Source organism: Gopherus flavomarginatus, chromosome 4 (assembly GCF_025201925.1).
Source record: "Gopherus flavomarginatus isolate rGopFla2 chromosome 4, rGopFla2.mat.asm, whole genome shotgun sequence".
In the NCBI taxonomy this organism is placed as follows: Eukaryota; Metazoa; Chordata; order Testudines; family Testudinidae; genus Gopherus; species Gopherus flavomarginatus.
Window position 1 is genome coordinate 82,995,384 of NC_066620.1, and position 19,717 is coordinate 83,015,100.

Here is a 19,717-nt window from a genome sequence, read left to right on the forward strand (position 1 = left end):
CATGTGTTCTAACTCACAATGGGAGATCCAGATCACTACCCCAATGAATCATATCCTCTTCTGACCCTGCTTATCACAAAATTTTTATTCATTGTCCAGTTCCCACAATCCCTTCCCACAATAGCAACTGTTATTTTAGTATTTATGGCATACAGATCAAAGATTAAGTTACAGATTGGAATAATTAGAGCACAAGTGTTTTCTAGCAATATAAGCTGCAAAGCACGAAACAACAAGGTAACCAAGTAAACTGTAAATGAAGAATCATCTTGCCCTATAAGAAATTTGTTTCAGCAAGAATCTGAACTGATGACCTTGCATTTGTATTAACTGATCACTGTTTTAGTTTGGGGCAGTAAATTAAAAAGTTGTTACTGATATTTCAGAATTATATCTTAAAACTTAGAGGTAAAATACTGAAGCAAATAGGTCTCTTCCAATAAGTTTCTCACCTATACTCTAAAGGAGATACTAAGGGGCTAACATGAATGTGTAGGCTAAGATCTCAATAATTAGTATTAAGAGAACATTAAAATAATTATGAGTGTTATACCTTTAGATTTGAATGAAAGGCCTATTGTTTTCAATTACATTTCAAATGAGTTCAGTAGAATTCCTGAAATTCCTTGTCAGTCAGTGTCACCGAAACTAAAAACAGTGACTCTTGCACAAGTCAATAATTGGAATATGACCAAGTTTCATTCTACAAAAAGTACAAAAAGGCTTATAGCACTTCAAACTTCCGTTTCCTGCTGGTAGTCAGGAAGAACTACATTACTGTGTATATATATATATATTATACACACACACACACACACACTAATCATCTGGGAAGCAAAATGCTCAACATAACTAAAACCCAGGTCCATAGCAAATTCTTCTAGACTGGTAACCTAGCAATCTGTGTTAGGCTATCCTTTTGTGACTTCTGCAGATTTCTGATCCTCATTAGCTTCATTCCAGAACTGGCCTTCACAACCTTGTTAGCCTGCTCACTCAATCCTGAGCCAAATGTTTTTCTAATCCCTATTTAGAAAACATATTTTCATAAACCAAGAAGTTTATTTACAGCAGATATTAAAGCAGGGTGAAAAACATTTTCAATTTATCACCTATTTACTCAGCATTCAGAAGTGCATAACAAGTTATATAATTTTTTGTTGAAAATTACATTTACATTAGTACTCTCGCATGTCTAAAATTTAAGCATAAACTATCTCAGAGCAAATTCCAAAGACAATTTTAAAAAGTTTACACTGCGAACAATAAATCTGTCACAATTACATTAGAAAAGCACCAGCGCAGGTCCTAAGTAACTCGTACACTTGTCCTCTACAGATAGTATATCCAAATTTTAAATCAGAAAAACCAAAAGCTACTAATCAGGACTACTCAAAATGTAACTGAAGGATTGGAGCCCCCCAAGACAACGTAGACACTAAATAAAACTATTTCCCACTGGCGCAAGTAAAAGCTTATGCATCCTTCCTCCTCTCCCCTCCACTCCCCACCCCCTCAAAACACACACATCCCGAAAAGTCAAACATTTCAGCTGTAACAAAACAGAGCTACAGAATGAGTTCTCTCTTTTGTAAGAATAGCATATATTTATCAGACTGGATGCTTGAGGAAAAAAAAATCTTTCCTTCCCTTCTTCAGTATCCTGTTCCCTTCTCCAGTACTGGGAAGTGATCAGTAGCCCTCTGGACAAGTGTTTAAACTGCTTCTGAAGTATTTGCTTTCTGAAAATTATGGCAACCTAACATGCTGTTTAATTAAAATGCTACATTTCTTAATGCAAAACTAAAGCCTGAAATACTTGCTATTCAAATGTTGCCTGTGCTGAACTATGAAAGGGTGACTATACAACCACATTTTAAAAATAAATAATAAATAGATAGTATAAAAACTACTGGTTGTGTCACTTTTACTCCTTTCGACTAAGTTCCTGTCCTTTGCCCTTGAATATTTCCCAACGTCTCTTCTAGACCACAACCCTTCACACAACTCTTCAATGGAAGAGAATTCTGTGCCATTTTGACAGAACCGCAAAAAGGCAAGCCCCCCCAACATCCTCCCTCTTTTTAGATATTGAATTCCTCTTTGGGAAAGGCTGTATGAAATTCCCAGTCTGGGATCCAAACTGTAAAATTAATAAAAGGATTGAGATGATAGATCCATCTAAATCAAGAGAAACAGTATACATAAAACTGCTAGTTTATTTAGCCTAGGCATTCTAGTAATATAAACAGTTACAAACTAACCTGACATTTGATAAACTAGGGAGGTACTATAGGGTTAGTTACAGTTTATATAGACCATCTCTCAGTGACAGCTTTCTTCTCTCACCCTCTTGCATCTCCTAGTCTGAGGCTTCTTTGAGCAAAGCAACATCTGATACATCCACTTTTTTCTTTCCTCTTAAGTACTTAGCTTCTCCTAGGATCTGTGTGTCATAATTAACTACCTCCTTTCAGTTACAAACTATGATCATTTTGATCTTCAAGGATATAAGAGTTCATTCTCTCTCTCATATGAAGGTACTTAAACAGATATCCTGGCCTATCATCATACTAATCAAGCCTCCACCAATGTGGCACTCCCCAGCTTTAATACCAATGTGTTCTTCACTGCTTCATTTCACTCCAAATACTCTTTTCAAGGCAGTTCCCCACAACTACGAACTTCCAGGGAACAGTTACTTTCTTCCCACCTCCTTATGGTCCCTTATTGAGAAGGAATCCTTCTGGAATGCTAATTAACATTTTCTAACGGAAACAAGTAGTAGCTTACTAAAGAGACAGGGAATTTTAAAGATTATTTATGATTTCTAATTGCAGTAGCACAGTGAATAGGGACCCTCTGTGCTAGGCCTTGCACTGACACAACAAAAATGATGGCCCGTCTAAAAGAGCTTACAATGTAAGTTATAGGCCATGTCTACACTTACCAGGGATCTACGCTGCTGTCATCAACACAGTGGGGATCAATTTAGCAGGCCTAGTGAAGACCTGGTAAACTGATCGCAGAGCACTCTCCTCCAGTCGACTCTGGTACCTTACCCCTCTCCTTCCGGTGGAGTAAGTCGACGGGACAGAGCCTCCTGTCAACTCAGCGCAGTTGTGACACCGCAGTAAGTCGACCTAAGCTACATTGACTCTAGCCACATTATTCACATAGCTGGAGTAGTGTAACTTAGAGATTGTTTGAGAGTGGAGGTACAGAGAAGAGTACAAGGAGCCCCAGAACATACCAATGCAGGATCCAGGCACACAGACATGGGATGAAATCCTACTCCACTGAAATGAACAACAAGACCCCCACTAACTCCAATGGGACCAGGATTATACCAGAACTGCTTCCCTAGGTACTGAGGTGAAGGGCTAGCTAGTGTGGTTACAAGTGCTTCACAACACCAAAGAGTGTAGCCAAGGAATTCCCAACCCTCCTCAGTGCAATGTTCCTTAGGGAGGCTGGGGTGGAGTTTTAGTTTGCAGCATATCCAGGAGATTTCCCATCAGCACTAGTGAGCTCTAATTGTTACCCTTCTAGTTACACTTGTGCATTCTCTCCAAGTCTAGTACATTAAATAGAAGAAAAAGGCCGATATAATAAACTGCTTTTTTATTACATTTCTCCAATTACGGGTGCTCTTCTATAATCCCTATTTAATATAAATATGAAGCAATTGCTTACATCGTTTCTGTTTGACAAGGTTCATGAAATCTGTGGAAGCAGTTTTGGAAGAAGTTCTATTGCATACTCCAATGATTTTAGTTGATCTGCAGTCCATAGCAGTTTAACTCAAAAAATTGTTAGCCTCTCTCCTAATTTTAACCATGGAGAGACCACAAAGACAGTCATATATTTGAGAGTTGCTGATGACAATCACTGACTGCATTTTGCCTGAACTTTCTTTTGATGCTTTGATTACAAAAACTTCTCCAGGAGTAGCTAAGTCCTTTTTTATCAAGTTTTTGCTATTGGTAGATGCAAACAGAAGAACAAGGACATTCACACTTTGTTTTCTTTAGTTAATAGTGAGTTCGTTTCTGCAGCACCCTCTGCTACTGCCTTATCTAGGACTTCTCTAAATAGCTCACTCTTGTGCATTTTGCAAATACAAGCTAGTTTGCTTAGCCATTAACCTAGCAAGATTAGAACGGAAGGTACCTATGTGCTACTACATTTGCTGCCATAGATAGTCACAGATCTTTGAGACTACAGGAGTGCAAATTATATATGGTTATACCACATATCCCATACTTCTTACTGCAATAGGCTGACTAGAAGTTGGACCATATAATTTTTTGGAGGGTGGCAACATCACTTCCCTCTCAAACTCAGTTTAAGTACTGCTTGTCAACTGATTCAGTTCCTGTAAATTCCAGATGAACATGAAGTAGAGTTGCTTATCTTGCATTTTTATTTGAACTGACAGGTATCATATACCTCTTCTTTCCAAAACCCAATTATTAGCCATTATATTAAATGTGTTCCATGCCTGCTAGTTAACAGCACACTACAGCAACAAGTGCCTCGTTTATATGGAGGGATTTGCCTCAATTATAATCTATGTTGCAAAAATGAGTATTTCTTGAAACTTGAGTAAACTCTGCCAGGGCAAATAATGGTTTTACCTGCCTACACTAGGAGTTTGCACCTCTGTCGATACACTTGCCTACAAGTTACTACAGCTGAAATTCCCTTTAAGTATTAGGGGCAAGGATATCACCTGTATGTTGTGCATGTAATGACTTTCAAGCTGTGGACTGAACTTTCTTACAGCTCACCATTCATATTAGAAGATTTTTTTTATCCTGGAAAATAAATAGTATGGGGAGACAGACTAGAACTTTGTCCACCCTCCAAGTCAGGGCTAGAGATAACCTGCAAAATGTTTCTCACAGCTTGTTATAGACCCTTTGATAGCTTTTTAACCACCATTTAGATAGTAACTGTGGAAGACTCCAACCCACTCCATTTTGCTCTCAAACTCACTACTGTTTAAATTGGACAAAAGGAGACATTTTTAGACTCAACAGCAATCACATTCTAAAATCAAGTCTGAAAAGAGGTGCTCCCAACTGCAGAGACAGAACTTGATGACAACTGTCATGAAAAGGCCTTGATTGAAAAAGCTGACATAGATGCTACTAATCTCATAAGAGAAAGGCAACATTATAAACAAGGAAAATGCACCAGGCAAAAGCAATTAATGCACTCAAAATGCAAAATTAAATCATCTGATTTTTTTCTTGGAAAGGGAAAGAGAAATGAAAAGCTAAATTACAACAATATGAAAAGATTCATGAAGCATACACTGTAGGTTGAACACACCTTGCATCATCAACTCTCCCTCCACTTCCACTGTTGCAATATTTATAACAGCAATTTAGGGCACATGGCCATTGTGGGGAGAATGAAACAGTTTAGACAAATTGCCGAGGAGATAAATATTGTAGTTAAAGAAGTTACGAGTTACTTTACAGGTGTTCTAGCTGATGCTGTGCTAGAATGCTTGATAGAAATTTCAATCCTGCTCTAGGAGGGTGAACTTGAGTGGTAAGCCACTACAAGTAGACACAAAACCCTGCTATTTTAAATACTCAATTTAAATGCAGGAGTTAAAGCTCTCATTAGACAAGTTATTATTACAAGAACCTTAAATAGTAAGCATTCTGTAATTCTTAAAAGAATGGATTATTCAAGATTAGTTTTTCTATTTAAACTCCATGTTTAAACAAACATTACAGTACTAAACTGACTGTGATTTTTGCATCATACAGACAGCAGTCACCAATAGAGACTGTCAACTTAAAATTTTGAGCAAATTCACTCAGAATTATTTCAAGTATTATACAATTACCCATGAGCTCTTGTTCCTTTTTTTTTTTTTTTTTTAAATAAAGCCAGTCACTTTTCCTATTTTGTTTTTAAACATAGCTTTCCTCTAGCCTCTGCCTTTGACCCAGCAACTGCGGAAAAATTCTGAATATGATGCAAGGAGATTCAAATATAAAATGCTCATAAATGTTACTTGTAACAGTAGTAATCACTTCTAAGATTTTAATATATTTCTTTAAATTTGTACAAAATTAAAGAAAGAGCAACTGACCATTCATTCTAGATGCCCTTATTTGAACACGCATTCCCTTCCAAAACAAATCAATGTATGCTGTCCAATATACAGTTCTCTTGCAGCAGGGGCTTCTTGTCCCACTAAATCGAGTCTCAGGGCAGGAGGTGGTAGAGGTTTTCTCCTCTCTTGACTGGATCCCAATCCACACAAAACCAAGGAGCAGCCCACTGAGTACAGCTGATAAGCTTTTACAATCATGTGTCAAAAATCTGACTACTTGAAAAAGGACATTTTTCATTTAAAAAAGTGTCTGTTTTTTTGACCAACTGTAATAAAGAGCAGGGAGGCCACAGCCAACCTGAAGACCAATGGTAGGGGGCCCTCTTCCTACTACCCTTGCAGTGTCTCCTGCTCATAACAGCAATAGCCAGCCCCCCACTACCCTAAGAGTGAGAGCAACATTGGAGTTGCCACTCTGTAGATTTAAGAAAACAAGACTGCATTGGTTTATGCTTTGTTCACACCTGGAAATTCTCTCACAAAAATAAGAACTAAAACACTTCAAGATTTCATTTTTTAAAATTCTGCAGAATTTAATGATAGTCCCATAGAAAAATTCCTGCTTGCTCTCGGCAACTGGCTTTTCCGAATCTTGGCCCAAAGTACTGTATGGACATACTTTAGTGCAAAGTTAAGAGAGCTACAAAGATCACATACTTTGATAATTTAAAAAGACACCAAACTTTTCTTCTCATTCTAAGCTGACCTAGGCTTTCCTAATTTACAACAAATGCTTGACTAATCACTATGACGACTCTAGACTAGAGAACAGTGTTTCAGTTTGGTTTTAATGACAAGCCAAGAATACAAAAATAAATGTGAAGCTTCTTTTCAAATTTCCAATATTATTGGGGGAGGGGGGGGGAGAATGAAACAATGAACTACAGAGGTGAAATAGTTACCACTGCAGTTTTAGGAGGAACAAAAGGGGAGGGGCTGCCTTATCAGGCCTGAGTTAAAAGCACACCTGTCAAAACATAGATTTCAGTTGCCAGGAAGAGAACAAAGCCCGATTATGCTGCCAACATTGGCACGTCTGGGGCTGATTTAACTGGAGCTATGACCCTAAACACAGAAGCATCAACTTGGCAAGAGACTTTTAGGGGGAGGGAGAAGATTTTATTTATGATTTTACTCAAATGCTTTAATTGTTCATATTAGTGTATATTACCCCGGGTTTTAATACACTAGCGTTGGATGCCACAAAAAGATTTTTAAAACTTCTGTAAAATGTAATTTTGGTATTTACTTTGAGTTACAGGTGCAGGAATAAGGTTTCAAGTATAGGAAAGTGTGGTGCAAGAAAGCAGACATGATGGAATTTAGGTGAAATCCCAAGAGTCACAACTTCCAACATTCAAGAAGTCAGAAATTTAACTTAGGTAAAGTCATGAAGTTTGTTACTATCCTTATACACCACAAGTTAATTTGTATTTAACAAGCATGTTAAAATATTTGTCTCATCTTATGATCCACAATAAGTAATTATAGCTCATCCATCAAATTTGATGAGAGACTCCATCAAATTTTATGCTGCTATGCATGCTAATTCTACCTTCAGAAAATGAAAAAATGAAACTTTTTTTTTTTTAAAAGCATATACTCTTTGGAGCCATTGTTAACTTAGGGCATTAGAATTAGTTTTGGAAAGAAGGAAAGACTAGAGGCTTTTAACTTTGCCCCAGTACCCTGAATAATAATTCAAAGTGCCCATCTACACATTTTAAACACTTATTTTACACAGCCATTTTCAGTTCAAGCCCTGCTATACAGAGGCTGAAAATATTTTGAGAGATAAGAAACTGACAGTCTGCAAACCAAAAAATCCAATAGCTTAGGGTATATCTACATCTACAATTTTGCAGCGCTGGTTGTTACAGTTGTATTAGTACAGCTGTATAGGGCCAGCGCTGCAGAGTGGCCACACTTACAGCAACCAGCGCTGCAAGTGGTGTTAGATGTGGCCACGCTGCAGCACTGTTGCACACCGCGGGGAAGGAGACCTGCTTGGAGCGGGGGTCGGGGAACGCCAGAGCACACCGCGGGGATACCTGCTTATTCCATGGAGGTCAACAAAAACGCTGGTGAGTGTCTACACCTGATGACCAGCGCTGGTGATCCAGTGCTGGATCCTCTACACCCGAGGCACGACCGGGTGTACGGCCAGCGCTGCAAACAGGGAGTTGCAGCGCTGGTAATGCCCTGCAGGTGTGTACACATCCTAAGTTGCAGCGCTGTAACCCCCTCACCAGCGCTGCAACTTTGTAGTGCAGACAAGGCCTTAGTTTAACCTTTAGATTCTTCAAGAATCCATAAATTGGTATTAAAGCTCCAAAGTTAATCTTAATGTTACTTCTCTACTTCTTACAAGTCTATGTAAAAATTTTAATGGAATTTCTATGTTCTAGCTAACAGTGCTCAAACACATTCATGCCAAACAGTAAAACATAAAACTGAAAATCAAGCTGGATTTTCTCAAGTTTACCAGCACCACACAAAGCCTCTTCTTCCCACATGATATATAGGCCTAAATAGCATGCAACATATTTTTCCTTTTATTTTGGCATATATATCACTTCAGAAGTGTGAGGCCCGAGGTTTTAAAAGCTCTTTTTTGATGTCTATTTCTGTTAATTTCAATGGAAGTTAAGACACACAGGCACTTCTGAAAATTCCACTAGGCATCTATCTGCATCATTAGGTACATAAATACTTTTTAAAATCTGGCCTAATATTTCTAGAGACCTTGTATAAAAGGGGTAAATTATGAAGTTATGTTTTTTATTTGTGTGTACACACACACACACACACACACACACACACGAGAATACTGATGTCATTACAACTAGGATAGCAGTAATTTGGCTATCACCAATCAAAAGCTCCAAAACATATTTTCCTTTGAGGAAAAAACAGTCAAAATTAATGCGATGTTTGGGCTAGAACTGAACCCTGTTTTTAGCCCTCGAAAAGGTCACAGAACCTGCCCTCTCCAAGATTTCCAGTGGAGAAACTTGACTGGAGGGAATTCAAGATGGAATTTGGAAAAAAGGAACTCAAAAGAACAGCTGTAAAACAGCTCACTTAAGTAAGATGGAAGATATAAAATAATAATTAAAATGTAACAAGAAAGACGGGGAAGCTGTTGGAGAGGCAAGTAGGGTCAAGGGAAAAACTAGGTCATGACTACATTTTTGAAAGAACCAATCGCTGTTCAGGGATGCAAAGACGCAAATCACAATCTTTAACAAAATAAATGAATAGGTCAGAGTTAAAGCTGTGTATTTCAGGTTGCTTGTCAGCTGTTTGTTGGGCTGAATGAGTCCTGTTGAAATGAAACTGCATATGTCAGAGAAGGCATTAGTGTTGTAGAATGGTGGAGTGTTGTGACTGTAGTGGACTAATGCTTGAAAATTCAGTTTGTACTAGGTGTTGCCTTTAATGTATGAGTTCCTGGCTTTTGGTATTTGCATTATAAGGAAACGTATCAGACCAACCTTAACTCTAATTTAAAGAAGTTTGTGTACGGGATTTTTAATTTTTTTTCCACTTGTTAGAGTTAACACATTCAGAGGAGGCAAATCAAAGTTAATAGCTTTGGCTCAATAGGTTAGGTTTTCAACCCACATATGACATAACTTGATTATTATTCACTCTTTGGAAGGTTAAGGACTTTATACACAAACACTGTATTGCATAGAACTAATAAAATAGGTATATTTCCAAAAGAGAGCCACTGAATGAAAAACAACAACATTAAACATTGTGTTAGGAGGTGTGGTTCAGAGGAGGAGGATGGGAGAAAATGGGGGTCCTGTGACATTGATGGTTCAGGACCAGAAGTTTCATCCTCTTCCTCTTCCTCATCTGACTCAAGTGAGAATGATTCTGGTGCATCAGGAACCGGCAGTCCTTCACCGTGGGGTACTGGGCGTATAGCTGATGGAATGTTTGGATAATGTGTGTCAAGAAAAAATGGACTGTGCCTTTCCCAACTGGAGGCACCATGCAGAAGTAACAATTGCTAGTATGATCTGTTGGCTCTCTCCAAATCATTGGCACTGCAAAAGGCATAGATCTCCTTTTCCTGTTCAACCACTGGCGAAGATTTGTTGCACAAGTGTTGCAGCATATGTGTGGGGCCCACCTCTTGTCCTGAGCTCCAATTTTGCAGCCAAAAGAAAGGTGATAGGCTCTCTTAACCATAGTGGTTATACTGTGCTTTTGTGATGCAAAAGTCACTTCACCACAAACATAGCAGAAGTTATCTGCACTGTTCACACAAGTACCAGGCATCTCTGCTCACTTTGGCTAAACAGAAATGTGTCCCTTTGCAAAATCAAACACTGACAAATAAGAGAGCACGACACTGTATGATTTCTAGAGCTGATATAGGGCAATTTGTTCAGCAGAGTGATGTAAGCTTCCTTATGATTGCATCATCCATGACTTCTAGGAATAACGTGATGCAATTCATATCATGTATGACGCAATACCAGCTTCAGACTGCAGCATTCATTGTTTTGCCTAAAAAGCAAGTACTGTCCAAACCCAGTCATAGATTTATTCATAGATCCAGTCAAAGATGTATTTTAGTCATTTCTGGTTTAAATTGAGATCCGTTCCCTTTATAACTCACTTATCCTCCGCCATTCCCAAGTCAAGGGTCGTATATACTGACCCAATAGCATATCTTGAAAACTAGAGCCAATCAACAATTTTAAGCATCATTTTTGTTCTCAGTGACCCAGAATTAGTAAAGCTGAACTACATTTATTTCAGAAGCATTTTGGCTGTAGAGCAGTGTTTTTAAGTGGTGCTGAGCATGTGGGCCTCCCACACAAGAACATGGGAATGTCAGGTGCTCAGAACCTTGGGGTGTGTGGAGAATCAAGACCTTGATGTGAGAGTATAATCAACCACAAAAAAAGAAAGAAGAAGAAAAACGGTACAAAAGAAATACAAGGTAAGAAACAAAGCGTGACCTCATTTTACAAAAGATACATAGATAAAGGTGGCAAACAGACCCTATTCCCTTAGGAAAGGCTTACTTTGGAAGTCATTAGGGAGAGATGACACCAACTAAAGTTTGCAAGTATTGTTCTATGCTAGCACAGCATTCTGAAAAGTTTGCTGCAAGATGGACAATACTACTACTTTCCACTTACATATCTCCTTTTTTCCATAGATCTCAAAGCACTTCAAGATGGGCAAGCGTTACCCCCATGTTATAGATGGGCAAACTGAGCGACAGAATTTAACGCTGCAGTCTCTCTCCCTCCTCCCAACTCTCACAAAGCCAAGGGAGATCACATGAAAACATAGACCCACACTGCCCAGTGACTCCAGGATGGAAAAACTGTCCCCAACATTTTCTGAATGAAGCTATGGGTTTGTCTCTAATTGTCATACTAAGGAGAGCTCATGGTTCTGAAAAGTATAGCTCATATAGATTAATCTAGGACTTGTCAAAAGCCAAGAATTTTTCTCCATAAGGAGAAGACAAAGAAAGAAAAGCTGAAGAGAAACAATCCTGAGTTCAGAGGGTTGAAAAGAAACTCCAGGGGAACAGAAGTCTTTGCAAGATTTCAGTATCATCTGCTGACTGGAATAACCTCTCTCTCTGTTATTTTAATAGTACACTCCACCATAATTTGAGTGGTCTTGCTGGGAAGGACCTCAGAGAAACTCTAGGAAAGATTGTTTGATTTTTGCCTTGCTCATGAGCAGCAGGGCCCTATCTCAGTCAGGAGCAAAGTAACAAGAGAGTGATTTGGTTAACAGCTGACAGCAGTTTAATGAGTGCAGGCTGTGCAGCCTCACCAGTACCCCCACCCTGGTTCCTGAGGCACCTCTGTCCTACTGTCTTGGACACCTTCTCACTATCCCTTTCTGGTGCCTCTTAACCATGACAACAAGCCCTTCAATATCTCTAAAACAGCCAACTTCTGTGCATTTGGGGGGTGGGGTGGAGAGGGAGATCCTCAGCATATTCTACATAACAGCATTCAATAAGTGCATGAGAATGCTATTTGTATGGGTACTATAGCGTTAATCTACTTACATCACAGTTGTTTATTCAGCTTTTAAAAACACAGTTTCCTATTTTCAGTTTTGCTATTCCCTTCTTAATTCAAATAAAGCCACATCAGATAGACAGTCCACTTTCTGTTGTTTCACTGTTCACTTTGTGTGCGATTCCTTTAAAATTATGAACTACTGTACTCTGAGTTTCCATGGAAAGTTTCCTGCAGGTATTAACACATGCATTCAGGATGTGGAACTTGTTTTTTCCAGCTGGAGGCACTGAATGTTCTAAAATCAGGTACTGGAATTAAAGTAGCATTTGGAAAGTGCAGGCTAATAGGTGTTCGCTAACATACAATATAGAATCCTAATCTAGACAAGATCCTGGAAAGACTGCCAACGGCTCAAGTTAACCCAAATCTCCCTAGCCCTCTCATTTAATTTGGTGCCCTTGTTCAGAAGTAAATGTTTGACTATTTAAAGAGAGAGTTAAATATTTAAAACAAAAAAAACCAAACAGTTATGGTCACCAAAACACCTTTAACTCTTTCTTCAGTATTATAACTGTGAACCAGAAACTCTTAGATAAACATTCAACCATCAGTTTCATTAAGTCAAACAGCAACAATAAGACAATACATTACTTTAATAGTAACAAACCCATATGATAGTTAAAGAAGACTTGAGTGTCTGATTGATTTCAGATTGTACCCCAAGGACACAATTAAGGATGTACAGGTAAGTAATTGCACAGTTTTGAACATTTTCTTTTTCTTAAGTGGAACGTGAATTTATAATTTCTCAACTTATTTATGTTTTGAGAAACTACAATGATTTCCTCGGGATTCTTTAGGCAGATGCATCAGATAAAGGAAGGTAAAATCCTCCTTTCAATCTTGATTACTTTTTTTTGCCTTGGAATTTCTTTAGATTAATACTAAAGTTTGGAATTGCTTAGTGACAAGAGATCCTGCAAGCCACTCAGAGGTGGACCATGTTCCTTTCCAAACACCTCTTCCTTCATTACTGCCATCGATGTGGGTCATGAAGACTGCAAAATATACAATGCATACATGAAAATTGATAAATGTTACATCTATATTTTAAAAGTAAAAATGTGGTATTCAAAAGTGGACATCTGTTATGTATTTTTGTGATGACACCTTTAAGTGTGAAAGAGGGGACATGGGGGAGCACAGCTGTGCATGCCTCTCCCACCTCCTCACCCCAGCTAAAAGTGTACCCTTCACTCATGCTTCTGGGAGCTCAGCTTCCTGTGAACATCCTCTCCTTCTGTTTCTTCACAAGTTGCATGAAACAAGAACACAACAAATAGAAGAGATGGATCCTATATAGAGAGATTACGGTGCTCAGAGCCTTCCCATATGAAGTGATATCCTGTACTGATATCTGCCAGCTAAATCCATCTGGTAAGTCCTAACTACCTTTTCCTCAGAGAATAAGGGGAACAAGTGAAACTGACAGCATCACATTCAAAACAGGTAAGAGGAAACAAAGGTCCCTCCCCTCAAAATAAATCTACATTCCTTTATTCCCCCCACTACAGGAGGAGTTTTCTCCCTGCTAGTTTTCTCTGTCATCACAGGGATGGAAAATGACAGATCTGGCACCTCCCAACTTTCCTTCTCATCTGGGGATAAAGAAAAGTACATGCCACTGGCTTCCCTCCCCATGGACACTGGTTTGAGGAAGTTTACACAAAGCTAGCCTGCCTTTATACTCATTCTGCAAAAAATCTCATTAGCTAGGGACAGCTCTGGTGAGAGCATTCTGGGGAGCTGCCCCATGCCTCTGCCGGGGGGAGGGGAGCAAGGAGAAACCACTCTCCAGCACTCATTGGTGGTGTGGCTGGGGCCAGACAGCTGCACTTCCCACTGCTGGTGAGTGCAGGCCCAGCCCTGCTGCAGTCCTCAGGGGAGTGGGGTTGGGGCAGGGACAGGAAGAGGCGGAGCTGGGGCCAGGGCTATGGGGAGGAGGCGGAGCAGGGGCTGGAGCAGCATGCAGCTGCACAGGGCACCAGGAAATTTGGTGCTCCAAATTTCCTGGTGCCCTACACAGTTGCATACTTTGCGTATGGGTAAGGATGGCTCTGGCTCTCACTGTTGCTGCCCTGATGAACTAGGATTTTCTTTTCTTCTAGGTTGGCAGCTGTGAGATAGTACTCTTATAAAGGTATTGTCCAGAAGACCCAAACTACATTAGATGACTTACATGCTTGTTTGGGCATATTCCATGTGTGCACTGTGGTTGTTGATCTTAAATTATTAACATCTTGCACCAGGTAGGGAACAGGTCAGTGAGTCTTAAGTCAGATTCTGCTCCCACTGAGGAAAATAGTACAAAATCAGTTTAGACTTGAAACCTTCGTCTAATTTCTAACCATCAGAAGAGTGACGTGTTCTGGAACAGCCTTCCAAGGGGAGCAGTGGGGACAAAACACCTATCTGGCTTCAAGACTAAGCTTGATAATTTTATGGAAGGGATGGTATGATGGGATAGCCTAATTTTGGCAATTAATTTGTCTTTGACTACTAGCGATAAAAATGCCCAATGGCTTGTGACAGGATGTTAGATGGGGTGGGATCTGAGTTACTACAGAGAATTCTTTCCTGGGTGTCTGGCTGGTGAGTCTTGCCCACATGCTCACGGTTTAGCTGACTACCATATTTGGGGTCAGGAAGGAATTTTCCTCCAGGGTGGATTGGCAGAAGCCCTGGGTTTTTTTCACCTTCCTCCGCAGCGTGGGGCACGGGTCACTTGCTGGAAGATTCTCTGCAACTTCAAGTCTTTAAACCATGATTTGAGGACTTCAATGGCTCAGACACAAGTTTGATACAGGAGTGGGTGGGTGAGATTCTGTGGCCTGCATTGTGCAGGAGGTCAGACTAGATGATCATAATGGTCCCTTCAGACCTTAAAGTCTATGATTCTATGAAATCAATAAATAACCTCCCTCTTCCCCCCACCCAACTCTTATCTGAATAGAGCAGAATCCAAACTTTGAGTCAGATGGACCAATTATTGGACAAGAGGATGCTATCAAAGTGGCAGACAAATTTCAGATTCAGGTAATCCATTTCATGAACATATTTCAAAACAATGAGTACACATTAATACAGTAAATAAGTACCTAGATACACTCCCAGGCTGTGCTACATTAATTTTTTTCCCCAAACTATGAGACAACTCAAAGTATTTAGATGCCTTTCATAATCTTCACACTTCTCAATTGTGTATAGACCGAGCACTGGCAGACAGAATACAGTGATTGACCATCTCCTTCTGGTAGACTGAATGTCCATGCTGGTTATATTAGATCGCCTACTTTTGATACCATTGATCACAAGATGCTGTTGAGTAGCCTGCAAACATTGTCAGGAGTGATCAGTTGCCCTTTAGCAGCTTTTTATTTTTTTGGCAAGATTTCAACAGGTAGCTGTGGACAACTGATCCTTTTCCCAAAGGACTCAAGTGAATGGAGCTGCAGTGTGCTATTCTACCCTGCACCCGCCACATTAAACATGTATATAGGGCCATTAGGACAGTACTGAGCATAGGGGGTGGTGTTTTCACTATGCTGATCACATCCAACTCAGATGATGACATGGTTCTGAGTCTCAACCAGTGTCTCATTGAGATTAAGATTAGATGAGAGTGAGCTGGTTGAAGCTCAACCCATACAAGACAGAAATGATGATGGTTGGTTGGAAGAAGCAACCAGAAAGGATTCTGGAGATTATATCAACCCTTATTATTGAGGAAATGCATCGACTAGCACTTGAATTCACAACCTGGTGGAGATCTCAGGACCTCCCCCACCAGGCTGATGTTAGAACAGTAATCAAGTCATCTTTTTAACAACCACACCTGGCCAGAATGTTGTGACCTCTTTCAGATGTGGACCTTGCAATCTAGCTATGCCTCTCATCTTAAAATGTCTAATCTATTCCAATGCCCTCTGCACAGGGCTAAAGCTTAAAACCATTCACAGACTGAAGATGCAACAGCTCACTTGTTGAATGAGTCATGATATAGGTGGCCTATTGTTCTTTTAGTAGCATTTAAAGTGTTGGCTATGACCTATAAAACCCTCAACAGCCTACTGGAGGAACCACTTCTTTCCTTGTGACATACCACAGCAATTGCAATCACTAGAAGCATTGAAGCTGGATCCCCTTTGCTAAAACAAGAGAAGACTATCAGCTGAGTGTTCTCACGGAGGGCCCCAGGACTCTGAACTTGGTCCCCATCTTGGTCCAAAACAACCCAAAGTTGATGACCTGCAAAAGTCTTGGTTTGGTAGGTCTTCTAGAGAAAGATGAGGGTATGTTTCTGGGTATGATTTGGGTACAAAGATTTTTCTGATGCTTTTTTCCATTTGTACTGTTTGTTAGTTGAACTAAATTGTTACTTCTGTATGATTATTTAAAGCTGATGAACTATTTTTACATTGGTATTAATGCTGATGGGTGGTTATTTTAAGTATTTTTGTCACGGTGCTCGGAGCTTTTCTATGAGTGTTTTTATAATGTTAAATCTAAAATGAAAGCTAGAATTTATCACCACTGGTTGCAACATGAGCAGTGTAGATAAGGTGCCAACAGTCACTAACATTTTAATCACTCCATTCAGAGCAAGTCTAAACAGTGTAAACCTCTTGTCTGCAAGAAAAACTCCCCTCACTATCCCCCTCTGGTGAAACTACTAGTGTGAAATATTAAAGTAAAAAATGCTAGCATAGACAGAGCCCCAAAAACTTAAAATGACATTAACCAAAAGAACACAGCTTTTCACCATTAGATCACTAATTCAAACATGTCCTAGGATAGTAAAAACCAAGTGTTGTTGGTCTAAATCCAGTTTCTAGGGGACCAGCACTCATACGACAAAAGGATCTAAAATACCAGCAGCTTTAGCAACTCCTGCAGAAAGATCAAGGATTCACTAGGCAAAAAAACTGAGCTCCCTCTCACTCCTTCAGGTGGTTTTCTATATTAAGAGCAGAGGAACTTCTACTGCCACCATCTCACTGCTTTTTTTTTTTTTTTTTTGACATGAAAGAACTAGAATCTCATGTCCATTAATCTGACACCAGTCATCAGCACTAAATCATGTTAATGAAAAAAGTATGATAGAAGTCAAATATCATGCGAGTCACCATCATTAAATCTTTAATTAATAGAAAAATAGGGGTGGAGAGCACAAAATAAGAGACTTTGAAAAATATATTTTATTGTAGAGTGTTTTATAACCACAGAACAGACAAGGAAGAATGTATATTATGAGTCTGCTATTTTACTCAGGTTTTTTAAGTTTCTGTCTAGGAAGATAGGACTTTGCTCTCTGTGTTACAATTAGGTATATAAACTCTGTGCTAATTTTTAACAGAGATTCTACCTATTTAGTGATATGGTTGGCTTACATATCATGACTAGTCAGTAACCAAGACAACCAACCAACCATGTCACTCTTGCCAGAAGCTCACACTGCCACAAGACTGTCTTCCAGTAGCAAATAAGCAAACACTTATTTCAATATAGCACTTCCTAATGGGGTCAAGTTTATGGTTTTAACCAGTCGTCATCCTCCTCTCTAACTCTCTGTACAGAAGGATATCCCCAAATGTATTACCACAGGACCTACTTGGAGAGGGGAGGGCATGTTATGCCTCGCTGAGGTACCACAGGCTAGCTGCCCAGATTTTCCCAGAAAACAATATAATGTAACCTAAGCAACACAGTGGGTGCAGATACACCAACACAATCGCAATAAGTTGGTTTGTGGACACCAACTGAACTTGTAGCCAGTTAAGATCAACATGTCTAACTGGTTACAAAAAGTCACAATTACAGGCACAATGTGTAAGTCAAAGTTTCACGTGTTTGCTCCTTCATTCCAGCTGTCCACATCCAGGAGCCTGTGACAAATGTATAGCTCTAACAGGCCATGTCCGGCTCACTCCATAAATCTGATTTATACAGCAGCCTCCTCTCTTTTGCTGATCATAATAAAAAACACGGTTAAAACACACTAAGGACATAGTTAAAATACCCTCTTAAAAGAGAAGTCGTTTAGAAGACTTACTGTTGCTCGATTTGAGGTCTCGGTGTAGGATGGGGACGATAGCTTCCTCGTGCAGGTAGAGCATCCCGCGGGCTATCTGCACTGCCCAATTCACCAGGATGTGCGGGGGTACGCGGCGGCCCCAACGGCTCCCCCCGCCGGTGGTAGCTGCCCCTGCCAGGGCTCTATTGAGGGAGCCTCCCCTCGCAAACTCCATCACCAGGCAGAGGTTGGGCTCCCGCAGGCAGACTCCGTGCAGCTCGATGATGTTGGGATGCTTTAGCATGGAGAAGAGCTTGGCCTCCTGCCTCACGCTCTCAGCTGTGGCCATGATGTCTTCATCGGGGTCCTGCCGGGCCGCTTTCACCGCCACTTCCTGGCCCCGCCAGGTGGCCCGATACACTTTGCCGAAGCCCCCCACGCCGATGATCTCCTGCAGCTCCAGATGCTGGAAGTCGATCTGGGCTAGGGAGCCAGGCTGGTCTCCCCCGCCTCCGGCCCGCCAGTCCTGCGGAGCCGGGCTCGGGGCCGGCCGCCCGCCCTGCTCCTGCTGGCGCGGGTACCGGCCCGGCTGGTAAGTCACGTAGTTGGCCGGGAAGATGCCGAGGCGGTGGCGGATTTTGCCCGCCCACCAGCCATCGTCCCCCGAGACGGCCGCATCCTTGGACAGCACCTCGACCACGTCGCCCCGCCGCAGGCTCAGCTCGTCCTCCCCGTTCGCCTCGTAGTCGTACAGCGCGGTCCAGAGCGGGCAGGACGGGCCGCCGCCGCCCGCCGAGGAGCCCTGGGCCGCCGCCCCGGAGCCCAGCAGAGCCATGGCAGGGACCGGGGCACGGGCCGCAGCAGCCTCAGCCGCGGCATCCGGGAGAGCCGGAGGCGCCGCCGGGGAAGCTCATCCTCACCTGCCGCGCTAATCGCACCTGCGGGCGGCGTGGGGCGAGCCCCGCTGAGCGGCCGGGGGCGACCCACAGCTAGAGCGGCCAAGCCTGCGGGGGGTAACAGGGCAAGCCCAGGCCGGTCTCTGCTCCGCCCCTGCCCGCAGTTTCATGGGGCCAGCACCGGCCGCGCCACCCCGGCCAGAGCTGCTCCAGACACCCAGCCCAGCGGGGCCTACGTCCGCCCTCGACCGCGCCGGATTGGCCAGTCTGGGACACGTGATCCACGGGGAGAGGCGAGGGGCGGGTCAAAAGCAGGTGCAGGTGCCGTGCTCGCTTCTTCCGCAGATAGGCCAGTGCGCCCTGGGGGCAGGGCCCCACTGTGGGTGAGTCGGGCCAACCGCGCCGGGAGAGCGCGCGGGAAGGTGTTAGTGCAACACAAGGCAAAGTCCGTCCTCCAGCCCTGGGGGAGAGACTTAGCAAACACTTTGCATTCAAACCAAGCTGACGAGGGACTCTCTTTCCCTGCCAGAGGGAGACTAGACAAGCCTGGGCACAGCGGTGCTAAGGCGTGAGTAACGGGGCAGAG

General features: G+C 41.7%; 1 protein-coding gene across 2 annotated transcripts in view; it reads right to left on the reverse strand.

Moving 5' to 3' along the window:
- MAP3K21 (mitogen-activated protein kinase kinase kinase 21) overlaps positions 1–19,070 on the reverse strand; it is a 61,323-nt gene extending 42,253 nt beyond the window's left edge. For both annotated transcript variants that reach the window (XR_007773827.1, XM_050949036.1), the window contains exon 1: positions 18,275–19,070. Coding sequence is in view for 1 of the 2 variants with exons in the window: in XM_050949036.1 (XP_050804993.1) it covers positions 18,275–19,070 (796 nt within the window). In the remaining variant the exon portion in view is untranslated. The remainder of the gene's footprint in view (positions 1–18,274) is intronic.
- Between the last annotated feature and the right edge of the window lie 647 nt (positions 19,071–19,717).